General features: G+C 36.1%; 1 protein-coding gene across 1 annotated transcript; it reads left to right on the plus strand.

The window, feature by feature from the left end:
• The first annotated feature begins 8,224 nt into the window (after window positions 1–8,224).
• LOC131320993 (transcription factor RAX2) lies at window positions 8,225–10,059 on the plus strand. The gene is made up of 3 exons (XM_058351960.1): window positions 8,225–8,537; window positions 8,881–9,010; window positions 9,370–10,059. The coding sequence occupies exons 1-3, from the start codon at window positions 8,402–8,404 to the stop codon at window positions 9,959–9,961; spliced, it is 858 nt and encodes a 285-aa protein (XP_058207943.1). The 5' UTR covers window positions 8,225–8,401; the 3' UTR covers window positions 9,962–10,059.
• Window positions 10,060–18,424: the final 8,365 nt, after the last annotated feature.

Here is an 18,424-nt window from a genome sequence, read left to right on the forward strand (position 1 = left end):
GTATAGGGGGGCCACTGGTTGAGTGGTATTTTGAGAGCAGCCACTTTGTGCATATTGCAAAAGGTTAGGTCTGTCTCCAATCCTCCTACGCCTATACCCCCAATGATTGGGGACTACATGAGTTCTGTTATTGTTGTTGTTGTTGATCCAGATAGGGCTGGCTCATAGGAGAGGCAAGCGAAGTAACCGCTTCCGGCCCTCGAATTTTGGTCCAAAATTGAGATCCCATTGTAATGTGACTTACATATTAATATTAGAATAGTTCCAAATAAAAACACAATTCTATCTTATTTTCTTCAAAAACTCTTACAATCACATATTTTTTGTATCTTTTTAGTTTGATTTTTTTGTTTTTTGTACTTTTATCATTTTTTTAAGAAATTCATGAATATGTAAGTGACTCAATATAGAAAATTCGCTTCGGGCCTCCAAAATACATGAGCCGGCCCTAAGGAGAAAAACACAAAAAAGTGAAGTGCATTAATTCATGTAACCTAACTTGGTCAACTTTTACGACAGTTTTAGAATCAGTTTGCGTGCTTATTGTTCTCTCTCCTTACTCATACATTGACAACAATAATTTTGAGTATCCAAAAAATAGAAATCAGTGATTCAGATTCACTTGGATCTGAACCACTATTATCTATTTTCGGGGCATTTTTGGGTAATCTTTTCGGGATATGTAGCATTGCTCTGAGGCCTAAGATTTAGGGGTTCGTTCTTTCCTACGGTCTCAGATTTGAAATCTCCTAGGGACTGTTAACTCATTTGGGGCTAGCCTAATGAGTTTTGCTCCGACTTTAATCGGGCTCTTCCCAAGAGAGCGGTAAGATTGGACCTCCAGAATTTTGTCGAGGTGCGTAACTGCGTATAAACTTACCCGGACACCTGAGTTATAAAAAAAATTGATGGTGATTATTGTTTTCTTGTTTTGAAGATGGGGCCGGGATTAAGTTTGGCAGGTTGTTATTGCAATTTTTTTTTTAGCTAGCTAGGTACTTAAATATAGAGAGCCAGACATTAATCGCATGAATGCAATTGTTTACTATATATGCGTTGAGCTAATTATGGTACAAAATTATTAATCAAACTTATCTTAACCTAGCTAGGGACATCATATAATTTTGTCAACATGCATGCGTATGCACATGCGTGGGATGCCATTAGCATCAGGATCTTGCATGCACCAATATGTTTGATCATAATATTCAAAAAAAAATATGTTTGATCATACCGATTGGTTGGGACGGATTCAAGAATGTTGTTTAGTGGGAGCACCTTGTTAATTATAGTGGTGAAAATTTATTTTTCTAGTTAACCACAATAAAATCGTACACAATTAAGACATGCATTACAAACTACAAAAATATATAACACGTACTTTCGCTTAAATTATGTAAAAATGAATACAAAATCTTAGACAAAATTTTAGAGTATGTTTCACATGAACATTGACAAGTTTTAGAATGATCGATATAGTTTTATTAAGAAAGAATCGATCTAAATAGACAAATGGTTCAGAAACCAACAAGTATAAATGACCATATGACGAAATTGAAACATATATAATACTAATTCTATAGGTATATTTTCGAGATATATGCAAGTGTGTATGTGTAGTAGCACACTTAATTTCTTAATTATGCTAAATATAGCAAAATTATTTTATTTAAAAAAAAATGTTTGATCATAATTTTGTACTTTTAAAATTATCTCATTTTAAATGAATAAATGATTAGTAATTTTAAAAAAATAGACGCAAATTTAATATATGAAAATTCAAATAAGAAAATCCTAGCAAAAAAAATTATTATTTAAAATAAAAACAAATGTAACATATAATGAAGGAAACTAATGTGTAACCATTCTTGGACCATGGAAACGAGATTGTATACAGACAATATTGGAGTAGACGCTATGCAATTACAAGAGATTAAAAGAACAAGAGCACAAAGTCATCACAACGAAAGGATAGCTAGCTAGTAATATTCCAATGAGGTTGCAGCTTGGCACCCAACCCTCACGGCAATCATATGCCACTCAAGTCTCAAGGATAGGGACCGAGAGGCTAAATGGCTGGCAAACAATATTCAACCAATGAACCAAACATAAGAAATGAAACAATGGCCAAGATTGGAGTATAGTAGTAGCAGCTTGAGATGAATTAAGGATTGGGTAGTTGATGATAAGAAATTTTGGTTTAAATAAAAACCTTGATTCCGTTATAAAGTAAGAGAAATGTCAACTAAAAGGGGGGGTCTAGGGCAACAATCATTAGATCAAAAAGATTAGCAATGAGTGAATACGTACATTCAGTTGTTAGGTGGGTAAAAGGTACCCAGAGAATATGTGGTAGATCAAGCTTCGAACCTTTTTAATCTCATGCTTACAATTATCCGTTGTTTACAGAGCTAGAACTCAACCACCTCCAACCTTTTCCGATATTCATTAATGCTTCCTCGCTTTGTTATTGATAACTTAGGCGTTTGTGTCAGTTTACGGGTACTTTGACTAATTCTAAGAGGCCATCTTACGGTCCACTTGCGGGAGTCCGTGTCAGTTCACATGTCCTAACCGCCTCAAATGACTATGACATCCAAAAGGGAAAAGGGGAAAAAAGAAGAAGAAAAGAGTAAGAAAAATAACTTTGGAACTACACACTTCAAATCTCAGGAAAGATTCATGTGGCCAGAAAGAAAGCACAATGGCAATAACGCACTGAGCGCATTTTCAATAACTTAACCCAGAATTCTGAGGAAATTTGATTGATGGGACCCATTTTCCATTAACTACGTAATTGTCGGTTTAATTATATTTTTGCTGTTTTTAGTAGTATAAATTTAGGGATTGGACCACAATCTGACTTTCCTACAAGTTTCTCTGCTGGCTATATATATATATAATATACAAATGCGAATCATTTGCTTATCAATCAAGGTAATCTATTTGTTCTCTTAATCACTTAATTAATTAATTTTTAATACTAAGCAGGTGTCTGTGCTAGCTTGCTCACTACTCGACTAATTTTGGAAGAACCAATTGCACCATTCACTAGTGGGAGCCCATTTAAAACCTTAACAAATCTCTGTATGATTGAACCCGAAATGAGTTATTGATAATGCCGTAGATAGTTTTTAGTAAAAGAAAGGGTACCTTTTTTCGAGTAAAAAGATCATTCCAATTATTTTAATTCGAAAAAAAATTACAACTAAAATACAGTAACAAAGAAAATACAGGAACAAAACAAAAAATACAACGGCGGTGTTGGAACCCAGTATGAGGGCGGAGAGTCCATAGAATCCAAAGTGGTAAATCTGTTCCCGCTACAATAGGCTAGATCAGAACAGAAAGATCATAGCCGGATTAGCTGCACACGTCTTCACCTTCGACGTCAGAGAGCTTGAAAAACCGTCACCAAGCAAATTGGAGTCACAAGCCAAAACTCAGATCTGGTTCCCTAGATCTACTCTCTGTAGCCCAAAAATGAAGGAGAGAGAGGGAGATCTTCCTCGACCATCTCTCATCCATGGCGGTAGGAGATGAGCCGAGAGGAAGGAAATGAGAAAGAGAAGCCAGGGGGAGTTCTCCCAGCACGTGAATAGATGGGGTTCTCCCTCTCATTGATGGTTGTTTACTCTTCTCAATGTATCCTATCGAGTTCTTTTCTTAATAAAATTTTTTTTACCGATAAAAAAAAAAAAAAGAAGAATCAGGGAAGAAGGGGAAGGGGGCGGCAGGATAGAGACGGGAAGCCCCTCCCCTCCCCACCTAACACTCTCTCTTTAGAACCCTCTCGGGCTCTCCTAAAGAAAGGGTACCTATTAGAGCTATTATTAACGTCTGCTGACAGTCTCCCTCATGTCGAGTATTTATCGCAAATCACATGATTTTAAGCTTTGTAAGGGTCGATATCAAAGTCAATGAACTCTAGTTCAATTGGCATTTCCTGGTCCTCACCATGTAAGAGGTTAGGATTCGAGTCCCATCATGGACGTTTGGAATTTAGAGTCATGGATAGCCTCTAAAATCTATTGTAGATTAACCTACTAACTCTCTCGCTGATGTATGCAATATTAAAAAATATTGAAAAAAATAAAGAGGGGCGGGGGGGGGGGGGGTCATATCAAAGGAAAAAAGAAAGCAGTCATTATATGAGCTTCAGTAGCTTATTTTCTCTTCCGTATGAGTATCTATATATACTTTCAATTTCTTTAGCATGCAGTACCTGTTTTAATTAACTGTGGGATTACTTTGTGTTTGTACATGTATATTATAGATGAACTAGTAATTGTCCGTGCCTAAATGCACGACGCAACGCATTTTGAATGCAATCAAAATAAAGTATCATTTTCCACCCCATCAATGAACCTGCTTCTCCGTTATTGTTTTCCACTCCATCAAAGAACCAAATTTATCCTCTAGAAAATTATTTGTACCTAATTAATGGAATCAACTTCCCAAGAGAGGAAAAGGATGATAATTAATATTCCAACTTCAAATCCACATTCAACAGTTAGTCAATCACCTCAAAATAAACAACGAGCTCATGAAATTACAGACCATTAAAGTACTAAACATAACTCAAGACACCATCAATGAACCAGCTTCTCCGTTATTGTTTTCCACCCGATCAACGAACCAAATTTCTCCTCTAGAAAATTATTTCTACCTACTGGAATCAACTTCCCAAGAGAGGAAAAGGATGATAATTAATATTCCAACGTCAAATCCACATTCAACAGTTAGTCAATTATCTCATAAATAAACAATGAGTTCATGAAATTATAGACCATTAAAGTACTAAACATAACTCAAGACCCCATCAATGAACCTGCTTCTCCGTTATTGTTTTCCACCCCATCAACAAACCAAATTTCTCCTCTAGAAAATTATTTGTACCTAATGGAATCAACTTCCCAAGAGAGAAAAAGGATGATAATTAATATTCCAACGTCAAATCCTCATTCAACAGTTAGTCAATCACCTCATAAATAAACAATGAGCTCATGAAATTACAGACAATGAAAGTACTAAACATAACTCAAGACCCTCCAATTACTTAGCACGCATGTTGAAATTTGTTAATAAAGTTTGCTTACAACCACCAAGAGTCGATGCCACAAATCAATAATAACATGCTTTGTTCGGTTAACCGTTTAGTTTTAGTTTAATTTTGTTTTCAATCATTACCCTATTTTTTCAATTATTACTTTCTCATCTCTCTTCAATCATTACCCTTATCTTCAATCATTACTCTATTTCTCTCTCCACCCACTACCAAAACTAAACTCCCAACCAAACACAACCGTTCAATAGCTCAGTTTTCGAACTCCTCGATGGAAACGTTTGGAACTCGATTCGTTTGGAAACCGGTGCCGTCCTATCGAGCCATGAGGAAAGCGGCCTCGGCGGTGAAGGCCAGAGCCACAAGGGGAACTTCTAAAACCAAACTTTAGACCCAAAAAAGCAAAAACGTTGCGTATTTGCAAAAGACTGCAAATGGAGTTGGGTCCCTATGATCTCCAAGTTTCCTCCACGGCATACTTATATATATGGATCGACCTTGATATATCCAAATATAGATATATACGTGGGCTTAATTTGTGGAATTTAATTAAGGGGAGAGATAGTTTCCATAAAAATAGGATATGATCAATTTTATTTAATTTATCCATTCAAATCTCTCCCCTCTCTCTAGCCCATGACACACCGTTGGATTAGCTTGAAAAGCTAAGGGCTCTTAGATTGATGTAGTACATAAATTCAAAAACCGAGCTATCTTATTATATAGATGTATATGCAAGCACCCAAAAAAAAAAAGAAAAAAGAATATATGTATATATCTAGTTCTGAAGAGATGAATGTTGACTAATATGGGCACTATGGAATCAGGTTTAAGGTATGAGTTGCATAATTGCACAATAAAATTCAGCATAAATTATAGTAATTGATGGCGGAGCATGCGCCTTTTTTTAGTGGCAGGATCTTCAGAATGCAAGAACTGCGCGCTATTGCGCAGAGTTTTTATACGTATTTAAAAGTTTCCGGTCCAATGCTAGCTAGCTCTCAGTTCAAAAGGCATGAGGTTTTCCATTGAAAAAGGCTTGATTGCCTGACCAAATGATCCTAACCACGAAATATAAAAGTTGACTCTTTCTATCTACATTGAAAAAGGGCTGCCTAATTTGTAGTGATGAATTAATCGATCATCAGTCTTCGAGTTTAATTTTGACCAAGAAGAAGCCAGTTAGAGGACGTTTTTCACTTAATTAAATTACCAATCCTAAACGTAGAGTAAAAAAATGATTTTCCTGCAGGAAGATTTAATTAATATTCAGATCTCTGCATGCATAAAAGTTTTATGTTTCATTGTGTTATATATATATATATATATATATACACAAATTATCAAGTGAGGGATCCCTCATTTTTTTAAAATGAGGGACTTTCATTTCCCGATCAAATTTTGAAAATCCGAACCGTTCAATGTGTGCAGAACGTGATTTTAAGGGTCCCCGCGAGAAATCAGCAAAAAAAATGACCGGGAAGGGCTTCATCCGAGCAGTTTTTTTTGAACCGTTCAATGAAAACTGCTCGGATGAAGCCCTTCCCGGTCTTTTTTTTTGCTGATTTCTCGCGGGGACCCTTAAAATCACGTTCTGATCACTTTGAGCGGCTCGGATCATCGAAATTCAATCGGGAAGGAAAGTCCCGCATTTTAAAAAAGTAAGGGATCCCTCACCGGAACCTGACTGTATATATATATATATATATATATTATATATTGTCCAGGGCGGAAACAAGGGCTGCCCGGGTCCCTGCACTGCTGCACAGATCCAAATACTCTCGGTAAGGTACTAGTTTTTGCGATCAATATGAAAAGTTCTATAAGATCAGCCCATGCAATACTGATCTTGACTGAAAAAAGATCATAAAATTTTATATTTGTGAAAATCCCTCTAAAGTTTCAAATTATCAATCATATTTTGATTACGTATGTGCACAATCGCGCGTTCTCGTTCTAATAACCAGCAAGTAGCAATATATGTTACGGACTACATATTTTGTTATTAATATAGAAGTACATGCGGTTCGAGCTCCTGCCGAGTGCAAATTCTGCATCCGCCGCTGTATGCACAAGATTATTCCATTTTGAAAAGCAATGAAAATGGCTATTAAACGAAAATAGCGAAGACATCCATTCTTGTTAACTTATTTTTCTTCTTCGTTTTGTGTGTTTTGTTCATCTTTTCTGAATTTTTATTACATTTGTGTCATATGTTTTATTAGATTAATCATTCGTCTCGACGAGAGAAGTCTAATTAAAAAGTACAAAATTATGACTAAAAGCAAAAACAAATTCTCTAAAGACGAAAAAAATATCAAACAACTGTCTTGTTTGTCTAAAATGCCGTCTTATTTAAATTTTTTCAACATCGGTCTATATTTTTATACTTTTTCGATTCAACTCAACTCGTCAAGACAACCGATTAACCACAAAATTACGACGAAAGACTAAACAAAAGGTTACGAAAAATAAAAAATACCAAAATAAATTTCAGACTTGTAAATTTAAAAAAACCAAAAATGCCGGACAATTTATTTTAACAAAGTTGGGGTGGCCCACCCTCAAAGGTGGCTCCGCCAATGAAGTTAGGGTCATGTGGCCTTACATCACAGTGTTCATGTGTATCAAGCTCGACAATGCTAAACGAAATAAATCGAGCCTTGAGTTGCAATAAAATTAGTATCGATTAGCTAATGTGTATCTTGACGTACAGTGCCACTTTTAAATTAAGTACTTAGAAAAAAATAATTAAAGCAAGTTATATTTTCTTTTCCAGATGGGATGGATATGTTCACAATATTATTAGCTACTACTAGTACTCCCTCCGTCCCAATTTACTTGTCTCAGTTCTATTCTAACTGGATCAAAAAATTAGTTATATCTTTAAAGTGGTAATGAATTTTATATCCAATATGGATCTTGTTTGATAGATCTTGATTTGTTCTATAATTCAATATTTTCAAAATCACTTAAAACATTATAAATTACAAAATATAATTAATTGAAAAGTAGCACGAACTCTAAAAAATGACAAGTAAATTGGGACGGAGGGAGTAGTAATCAGTAAAGAAATATTAAACAACTAAATGATTGAAAGTGGAGGTTCTTTAATTTAACCCAAATACATAATAAATGAACTTATAGAGAGGCGTGCACATTGACTTTTGTATCTCACAATAATTATATACGGAGTACTACTTTCCAGTCCAAAAACCCACGTCTTGAAAAGAAACAAATCCCCCATCCATCACAAGCATTAACCCCATTTTTGGAAGAACCTAGTAACCACATTCACACAGAGAGACAGGGAGAGAGAGAGAGAGAGTGAGAGAGATGGGAAGAGCTCCATGTTGTGACAAGGCAAATGTGAAGAAAGGGCCATGGTCCCCTGAAGAAGATGCAACGCTAAAAGAGTACATAGATAGGCATGGGACTGGAGGGAATTGGATTTCTCTCCCTCAAAAAGCAGGTAAATTCAAACGCTCTAAAACCACACCAAATCGAGCCTTAAGTTGTGAGGAATCGGCTATAGAAATTCGTTTTCTCCATGAGCTCCGTCGAGACTATTGTGTTCCTTAATCTCTGTATTCGATCCATTTCATAAGGATCTAACGGGGTCTTTAATATACTGGTTATCAGCTATCAAACCTACAACTCTCTTCTTTTATTCGGGCGTAGAACCGGCTGTTAAAAATATTTCAAACAACCTGGTTAAGAATTATAGTTTTGATTATGTTGGGTCCCTCTCTATTTCCTTTTTCCAGTTTTGTTTTGTGTTCTTGAAATGGGTTTTTCTCTGTATGATCCACTAGGCCTTAAAAGATGTGGAAAGAGCTGCAGATTGAGATGGCTTAACTATCTTAGGCCAAATATCAAACATGGAGAGTTCTCTGATGATGAAGACAAGTTAATCTGCAGCCTCTTCTCTAGTATTGGAAGCAGGTACATATATACCCTCATCTTCTCTCTCTCCCGAACAATTTTCCTCGTCTGATCTCATGTTTTCTTCATTCCTAATCATATTCGACACTGTCGGCTATCAGCTGTTATATGGCCGAATCATCGATACCGCTACATAATTTTCTGATACCAAACAGAATTTTATAGGTAGTTTTCAGTACCCAAACACTAGTTTCAAGAGAATCTGCTATTTTTGACAATTTTAGTGGGGGCTTTGCATGCATGCCAAGTCCACATCTGCCGACTGCCATAAATGTACTTATTTCAGTCACACAGGGAGCTCAATTAATTACCTAATTATAGAACTAATTAATTTCAAAATTAAAAAACAAAAATTGCAGGTGGTCAATAATAGCAGCTCAACTACCGGGCAGGACAGACAACGATATCAAGAACTATTGGAACACTAAGCTCAAGAAGAAACTCATGGGAAAATTAGACGTCCCTCATCATCCCTCTCAAAACCAGAGAAAACATCACCAATCCCCAAATTACCCTTCATTTTTCCCATTGTTTCCACCACAATCCCCCACCCAAACTGGCTATTTCACAGGCTATGAGAGTCCCATTTCAATCCCACCAAATTTTTTGAACTCCAGCACTGGTTTTTCCACTAATGCCACTCCCACTGCACTTGTGCAAGCCCAAGAGAGCTATGTGGGCCCCCTGTTTGGAGGAGGTGAAGCTAGTTCCAGCTCTGATGGGAGTTGCAGTAACCAGGTGATCAGAGGGAGGGAACACGATGACTATGGTGTACCTAGTGGTAATGAGAATTTGGGATTGCAGAGTTTTTTCTTTGATGGGTATTCCGATCAGAAGCCAAGTGTGTTGGGATATGGTGAGAGTGATCCAGTGGATTACAGTAGTCTTGAGGAGATTAAGGAGCTGATTAGCACTAGTAACGTCTGTAGCAATCTCAACTTCTTTTGTTGATGAAAACGACAAGAGGGAAAAAGTCCTTGTACTTGTGATGATGCTGCTGACTGTGTGATCTTGAGTACAAAATATCAGAAAAGATTTGAAGGGTCTCAGAGATTCTCAGATTTTTTTAGCCTCTCTCCAGTCAGTTTGTGACTTTGTGGGGAATGGGTAACACCTTTTTTGGCAGCAAATGGTAAAGGTGGATGATGCTATGGTGTCCCCAATCATTTTGGAGACACCGTAATTTTTGGCATAATTTTACCATTAGAAACATAACTAAAATCAATTACAAGCATAACAGAACCCAAAAAAGAAATAACCAAGGAATATCTAAAAAATCAACCAAGGCGTAACTAAACCCAACCAAGGCATAACAAATAAGTTATGTCTTGCTATGATTTTGGTTATGCCTACCTATGGTTCTGTTATGCTTGTAATGAGTTTTGGTTATACTCATAATGATTTTGTTATGCCAAAAGTTACAGTGTCTCCAAAATGACCGGGAACACCAAAGTTATTCCCAAGGTTTTATCCCTCTAGTGCATTTCTTTTTGGGAAATTATGTTGTGTGTCGGTACAATTTTCAACTGCACCAATGAGAAATAAATGTCATTGAAATTCTGCACCAGATCCTCTGTACCGAGTTTTTGGGTGTACTTACGCACTAAGAGCTTTTCAGCTGCAGAATCATAAGAGATTCTTTAGACCATCTCTGAACTTGATCTTGGGGCGGAAAAGCACTTAGTACGTGGGTACACCAAAAGATTGGTACCTGAGCCCGAGATTTTGAGAATCAAATTTTAAAGATCAATGTAACGTGTACAAATTTGTGTGCATAGGTCCAGACACATATGTGGGCTTCATTTATTTGCATTTACAGGCGCCCCAAAGTAATGAGAGGCTTACGTGCATCATCGGCACCTCTAAATCTTCACATAGCAAATTTAACCAAATCCAATAGCTTTTTTTTGTTTCGCTTCTCAAATTCATGGTGCAAACACTGCCTTAATTGTTACGTTATAAACAGAGGGAAGTTATATTATGTTTTTCTGCTCAGGGTTGATAATTTTATATTGAAATCTTGGCAAAGCCCTAGGTTAGAATCTTGGATGTTTGTGGTCATTAGAGTTTTTCTAATTGGTTTGATCTTCATCCTTATCGCACTCTTCTGAATCAAATCCTCAGTACTCAAACACACTACTTTGATAAAACAAAAGGCCAGTCTTTGTTTATACAACAAAGATGAAATTATCAGTATTGGAGCTCTGACAATTGCTATTTAATAGCTGGATTTTAAAGGCTAATTGACGTTACTATTGTGCATGTGAGCTATATAATTTGATCAATCATACCCCTTTAATTAGGACTCAAGGGGGTTTAGAGGGGAACAAAGCTTGATTAGGAAGTTGAATTATTGGTATACAAATCCAACTTGGGTGAACAAAGATTGAACAAAGAAATGGATATTTATGTTAAGGGTTCAGTCCATACTCAGATTTTTTTTTCTCTTTTGGCTACGGTGGAGAGGGATGTCGGAATCAGCTTATGCACACCTTAACTAATTTCTTATCTGGTCCGGCCAAAAGCAAGTCATTCACGTTGGGACTAGGAATTCATAAGAAATTACTTTTTTGTGACCTGACTTCATTGCCCCGACTTTAATTAAGCCCCTGCAAGTGAATGATGGGAATGAATTAATCGAGGTGTGCATAAACTAGCTCGAACACCTGATTTATTAAAAACAAAGAAAAGAAATGGATATCTCAAGTCATGAGTACCGCTATGAAGACCGACGGTTTTTGTAGGGAAACCGTACCGACGGCCGCGCTAGGCCGTCTCTGGCCACCGAACGGCCTATCCGAGACGTCCAAAAATTCTATAAAAAAAAAAATCGAGGGGGCCCTCGCGGGAATCAATGGCATTCGATGTGTGTAAGGTGCTTGATCTAAACACCCTATTTTTCGTATATAGACATATATACATGAAAAAATATGGTGTTTAGATCAAACACCCTACACACATCGGATGCCATTGATTACAGGGAAAATAGAGTATTTAGATCAAGCACCCTACACACATCGGATGCCATTGATTCCTGCAAAAGCCCCCTCGGGTTTTTTTTTTAGAATTTTTGAATGGCTCCGATCGGCCGTCAAGTGGCCGAAGACAGCCCGACGCGAGTGTCGGTACGGATTTCCTACGGGAACCGTCGGTGTAGAGAAACTTTCGGTACCTATATCATTTTCGCTCAGGTCATATTGGGTGAAATTCATAAAGGATCTTTCTTATGGGGAATCAGTCCAAATGCTAAAAAATATAGCTATGATCCAAGTGAAAGATGTATTGGGGAAGATGATTGCCTGATGGGTTTTGCTCCAATGTCTGGACAAACATAAATTATTACTCTTAGTTTCTCCAAAACTCAAGAAACCATTATAATCTTGTTTGCTTCTTTTGTTTGATGAGTGCATTGACCAATCTAGCATCTTTTGTTTGCTTCTTAATTGGATTAATTAATTAGTGTGGAATAATCAGAGGTTTGCCAGCTATTTTAATTTTTTTTTAATTTAAATGATTAATTAAAAAGCTAATTAGGGGGTGAAAGGGCTTTATAGGAATGTCTTTTCTAGTGCAGTGCAAAAAAGGTCAAAGCTGTTACACCTAATGAAACCAAGAAATGTTAGCTCGCTCACTTTGTTGTGGAATATAGTGGCTAGAGCCAAGAAAAACATTCATTATTGTGTAGCACACCGAGGATTAATTATAATGATCTGTTTGACGAGGAGGTATCGGAAAGCACACCAAAGCTAATTAATCTCACTTTGCAATAATTAAGCTGACTTCGTACGTACGTAGCCCTGGTTTCACATAGCTTTTTTGGGGGATTTTTTTGGATTTTTGGCTTTTGTGCTTATTCAAAAAAATTTGCATTTATTAGTTTTGCGTTGAACTTTTGCGAATTATTGATTCGTTTTGACGAGAAAAATTGAAAAAGTAAAATTTTTTTGACTTTTTTCCAAATATTTTGAGAATTTTCCAAAATAAAGCCTAAAAATCCCAAAAAAAAATCTAGCTTTTTGGGCTTTTTATCTGGGATAATTCTCAGAATATTTGGGTAAAAGTTATATAATTTTCTATTTTTCCGATTCGTCTCGACGAGACAAACCAATAATTTCCAAAAAAAAATTGACGTTAAACTAACAAATGCAATTTGTTTTTGTATAAAAACAAAATTCAAAAAATGCAAGAAGCTCCCAAAAAAACTCTATGCGAAACATACAAGTAGTCACAATCTCGAATTTAAACGTCCGTTAATTCGTGCATGCTGATAATAATCTGCAATCAACACCTCCTATAGCGAGGGCCGTCTTATATATGTCGAGTTTATTCCTGATGTTTGTGTGTATATATATAAATATATACAGAAATCTTCAGGTAAAGACTTTAAAATGAAGACCTTATATGCGGACCTCCCATTTCTGGCCTTTCCCAATCGGATTTCGATGATCCGAGCCGCTCAATGTGTTCAGAACGTAATTTTAAGGTTACTTGGTGAGAAATCGGCAAAAAAAATGACCGAGAAGAACTTGATTTGAGCAGTTTGTTATTTGAATCGTTAGATAAAAAATAAACAAAAACTGCTCGGATGAAGCCCTTCCCGGTCTTTTTTTTTGCTGATTTCTAGCGGGTGCCCTTAAAATCACGTTTTGAGCATATTGAGCGGCTCGAATCATCGAAATTCGATCGGAAAAGGGAGGTCCGCATTTTATTAAAATAAGGTAGTTATTATAAGAAGGACTCTCTCTCTCTCTCTCTCTCTCTATATATATATATATATATATATATATATATAACATACACACTACCTGATCAGTTGGAGAATCTCGAGATATTCCACATGTATCATACATGAAAAAAGATACATGCATAAACTGACTTCGTACGTACTAACGTAGTTCACAATCTTGAATTTTACAGTATGTCTCATGAATAAGAATGTTTTAGTATGGAATGAAACCACCATAGTGTGATACAGATGAAGAGTCTACTTTGTTCACTTACAAGGTTTGAGAAATTTCTTTTGCCCTCTGCACAGTTCTAAATAAATTTCTTGGTCTAGGATCCTGCGATGCATGGATACGGAGACACGAAAGTTCTAAAAAAAATGGGGACACGGACATGGCGGGTGACAAATCACATATGTGTGTGAGTGTGTATATATATATATAGACAGTCCGGATCCAGTCAGGATGTCCGGATTTTGTGTTAAGTCCAAACCACGATCTCAGCCGTTAGATTGTGTTTTCAATGATCTGAATGCACTGACAATCTGTTCGCACGAACAGATATCTGTTTGCGCGGACAGATTTTACGTAGATCTGAACCATCGAAAACACAATCCAACGACTGAGAGCAAAAGTTCGGACCTAACACTAAATCAGGGCGTCTTGACTTGATCCTCAGTGTATAGATAGATAGATAGATAGATATTTTTAAAAAATTTAAAACATTACAGTTCGAACCCTAATTTTTAAAAAAATTATAGTTTGACACACCATGTGGCGTATTAGACCCGTGTCCCACGTGTGTCCCTATGTTTGAACATTGCGATACGTCGACCTCTAAAGGTGTCGGTACTTCATAGTATCTATAGTATCTTTTTTCACTCATTATGTCAAAAAAAAAAACTCAAAACCAAACAAAATCACCTGAGATGGTTCCTAGTTGTGCAGGGAAAGACTACCATGAGTGTTAGCATCAAACAATTTGAACTCAAGATCTATACTCAATGTTGCCATATCAATGTGCTTGTGTTCCATGTAGGCAACTATTCCTAACTTGATCAAGGTCGGCCCTAATATTTTGGGACCTAAGACAAGTATAAAAAATGTGATTTCGCAAATAAAATGAGTAGAAAGATAAGGCAACCCCCAAAGCAAAAAATTATTTCACAAAACAAAATTTCAACATTGTGGTCGTATAGACTTGCGAAAATAATTTCATATTTTTTTTTGTAGAGTTTGGTAAATCTCATCGAAATCTATTAAATAAGATCTATATTGCATATTTTTTTGATTTTAGTAAGCCTATTATTTTTAAACTTGAAAATTACAAATAAGTACTTATCTTTTAAGAGGGGAAAGCAGAACACATCTTATACTCAGATAATCAATTATTCTTGAGAAATGATTTTGTCGCTCTCTTTTTGTTAATATCAGTTCTCTGTAAGTATATTTTTAAACTAAAAAACCACTCACAGAAAAATAATATTAAAAAAAAAAAGTGACAAAATCAACAGTATTATTCTTTTATTTAATTGGCTCGTTTTGAATGAATACTACATACTGACGCCCCTATTTTTAGCAATTTTTTGAACACTCAGTGATAAAAATCTTGCTCTGTCTCTAGTCAGGGCCGGTAGCCCGGTAGTGGTCAGTGGTCACTTGATTCACGTTGATCAGCTAGTCTAAAGAGGGTGTTTGACACCCAGCTTTTTAGCTTTTCTCATTTTCCTTTTCACGTCTTGTCTTGATTGATTTGGCCTACCCAGTCCAAAACCCATTTTCGGAAAATGAGTTCCTGAAAGGCAGTGATTTTGCCACACTATTTTTTAATAATACCATATCCTGCAAGTGTAATTTTTGGTAAAAAATACATTTGTAAGGTGTGACATTATTAAAAAATGATGTAACAAAATCATTTCCCTCGCCTAAATGGAGATTAGAGAAGAGAAATGGAAGTAGGGGAGTAGCTTTTTGACTTTTTATTTTTTATTCTGCATATATTTATCAAATACTAATCATATTACAACATCCATTCTGCTTATATCTATCAAATACTTTGTTAGATTCAAAATATATTTTGATCATAATTTAAAAAGACAACAAGTAAAATACAAAAAACAAAAAATTGAGGTTCCCGAACACCACTAAAAGTTTCTGATCAAAAAAAAAAAAACACCACTAAAAGTTAGTCCAAGTCTTTTCCCGGGCCCATTAGATGGAAATCCTGTTGGTGTAGTAATAAATACGCCTGCAGATGGAGTAATATTTTCAAACAACGAGTTGGAAAGATGACACGTGATTAAACTCTTTGACTCCGTTCGTCTAAGAGTTTTGGATTTTGGATTTTAATTAATACTTCCTCCGTTTCAATTTGTTTGTCCAATCGTCAAAATTCATGTCATTCAAAAATATATTTATATTTTACATTTTATAACATTTTTTATGATTTTGAAGATTTTGTATAATAAAACTAATTGAGATCTATCAAACAAGATTCATATTGCATATTAAAAATATTACGAATTGAAAATTATAGACAATTTTTTGAGAGGTCAAACGCTCTCAAAAAGTCAAAAAGAGGACAAACAAACCGGGACGGAGGGAGTATTTTATTTATTTATTATTTATTATTTATTATTTATTTTTTTCTCTATTTTTCTCTAATGATTATTCATATTTTCAATCATTATTTTATTTCTCTCTATACCCATTATCTACAAATTCAAATCCAAATCCAAATTCAAAATCTCCAAAACGTACGATTTTATTTTCTTTGTTTCTGGCTCCGTTCCGCTTTTTTTTTAAACTTTTTAAAAAAAAAAAGTAATTTCAAACTCAAATATAATAAAAATTAAAATTAAAATTTTTTTTGCACTATTTAAAAGATCTCAATGAGACCTATCAAATAAGATATATATTAATAAAAAAATTATTTACATAAACACATAATTTTTGAAATTGAAATTATCTTTATTTTCTAAAAGTTTCTTTTTGAGAAACCATTACACCACCTTAGTCATTGGTTAATAATTACCGTACGATGAAGCTTCTGCCTTATGGATAGACCTAACTCATTGCTCTTTGGAAAGTTGCCTAGCTGCAGTTCAACTTGTCTTTAGTACTAGTAGTCAGGTCCGGCCCTCAGATTTTCGTGGTTTGAAAAATGGGACCTTTTCTTTTGTTCTATACTGTGTATTTTAGTATTTTGAATTGAGTAGTATTAAAGCTTGTAGTGCAATGGCAATTGGCTTGCCACACCTCTTTAGTACCTGAGGACGCGTGGTCGAACCTTGGCAACGGCAATACAAATTTGTTTATTGTACAAGTTCAAACGTGTTCGCGTTAAAAAGTTGAATACACTGAGAGTTGAGCCACCGTGGCGTATAGAGCACATGCATGTTACCGCTGAACTACATCAAGCACACTTGACATACATAATATTTAGGAGTATTATGTTTCTTCTATTTGGGGGCTTTATGATTGGGTCCAAGACGGTCGCCTAATGAGCCTATGACCAAGGCCGGTCCTGCTAGTAGTAATAACTTTAATCCTTTCTTTTACCTGAGAGACTTTGGTAACGGATTGAGAGACGGATGATCGAGTCCTATCGCTTGTCCTACCAATGTTTTAAATTTTTTATTACTAGAATTGTGGTAGTTTTTTTTATCTAAAAATACTGTAAATACGTTAAAATTATATATGCTCGCCCGACCAACATCATTTTGAATAATTTAACACCCACCTAATCAAGAGTTTTGAAAAAAAAATATTGTTATTTTCACAGGTAGAAGTACTTTTTGAACTTATATACGAAAAATTAATGTCACCTTTTATAGGTTACGAGTAAGTACGTGATGAAGCGGTTTTTGGTCACCTCCGGAAGAGGGGTACCTCAACCGTCCATCTAGTCCTTTAGCGGATGAAACAGCTTCCTGCATGCTCGATTAACGACCTGCAATACAAAACAGAAAAGCTATGGGCACCGGCGTGGCTGTCGCCATCACCCCTCCGATGCCTAAGTCAGTCGATCTGCTTTAGAAGAGAGTATGGACTGAGTATGAGTTCTATAATTTTTGCATTGCGTACCTTTGTGAGGTGGAGATGTGATTTTTATATGGGCATTTTGGGAGGAATCCCTTGGGACCGGAACTCTTAAGTCTCATCCGCTCGTGGCGGGTATAAATAGGTGTTGGAGTGTCCTCTTTACCTTAGGAATCCCCTGATTCTTATCAGGTTTGAGGAGTCCCTTCACCTTTGAACTCTTGTACCTGCTTATCAGGTTAAGAGTCCTTACGGTGCTAGGACCTCTTAGGCTTATCCGCACATGACGAAAATAGGTTGGAGTGTCCTCCTTACCTAGGACTTCTTAGGTCCTTATCAGGTTTGAGGAGTCCCTTCACCTTTGGACTCTTGTACTTGCTTATCAGGTTAAGAGTCCTTACGGTGCTGGGACCTCTTGAGCTTATCCGCACATGACAGAAATAGGTTGGAGTGTCCTCCTTACCTAGGACTTCTTAGGTCCTTATCAAGTTTGAGGAGTCCCTTCACCTTTGGACTCTTGTACCTGCTTATCAGGTTAAGAGTCCTTACGGTGCTGGGACCTCTTAGGCTTATCTGTACATGACGGAAATAGGTTGGTGATGGAATGTCCTCCTCACCTGAGGACTCCCCTGATCCTTATCAGGTTTGA

Source organism: Rhododendron vialii, chromosome 3a, assembly GCF_030253575.1.
Source record: "Rhododendron vialii isolate Sample 1 chromosome 3a, ASM3025357v1".
NCBI lineage: Eukaryota > Viridiplantae > Streptophyta > Magnoliopsida > Ericales > Ericaceae > Rhododendron > Rhododendron vialii.

Coding starts and splice junctions, on each gene's coding strand:
- LOC131320993 (XM_058351960.1), top strand. CDS start 8,402: ATGGGAAGAGCTCCATGTTGTGACAAGGCAAATGTGAAGAAAGGGCCA. Junction 8,538..8,880: donor TTCTCTCCCTCAAAAAGCAG/GTAAATTCAAAC, acceptor ATGATCCACTAG/GCCTTAAAAGATGTGGAAAG. Junction 9,011..9,369: donor TTCTCTAGTATTGGAAGCAG/GTACATATATAC, acceptor CAAAAATTGCAG/GTGGTCAATAATAGCAGCTC.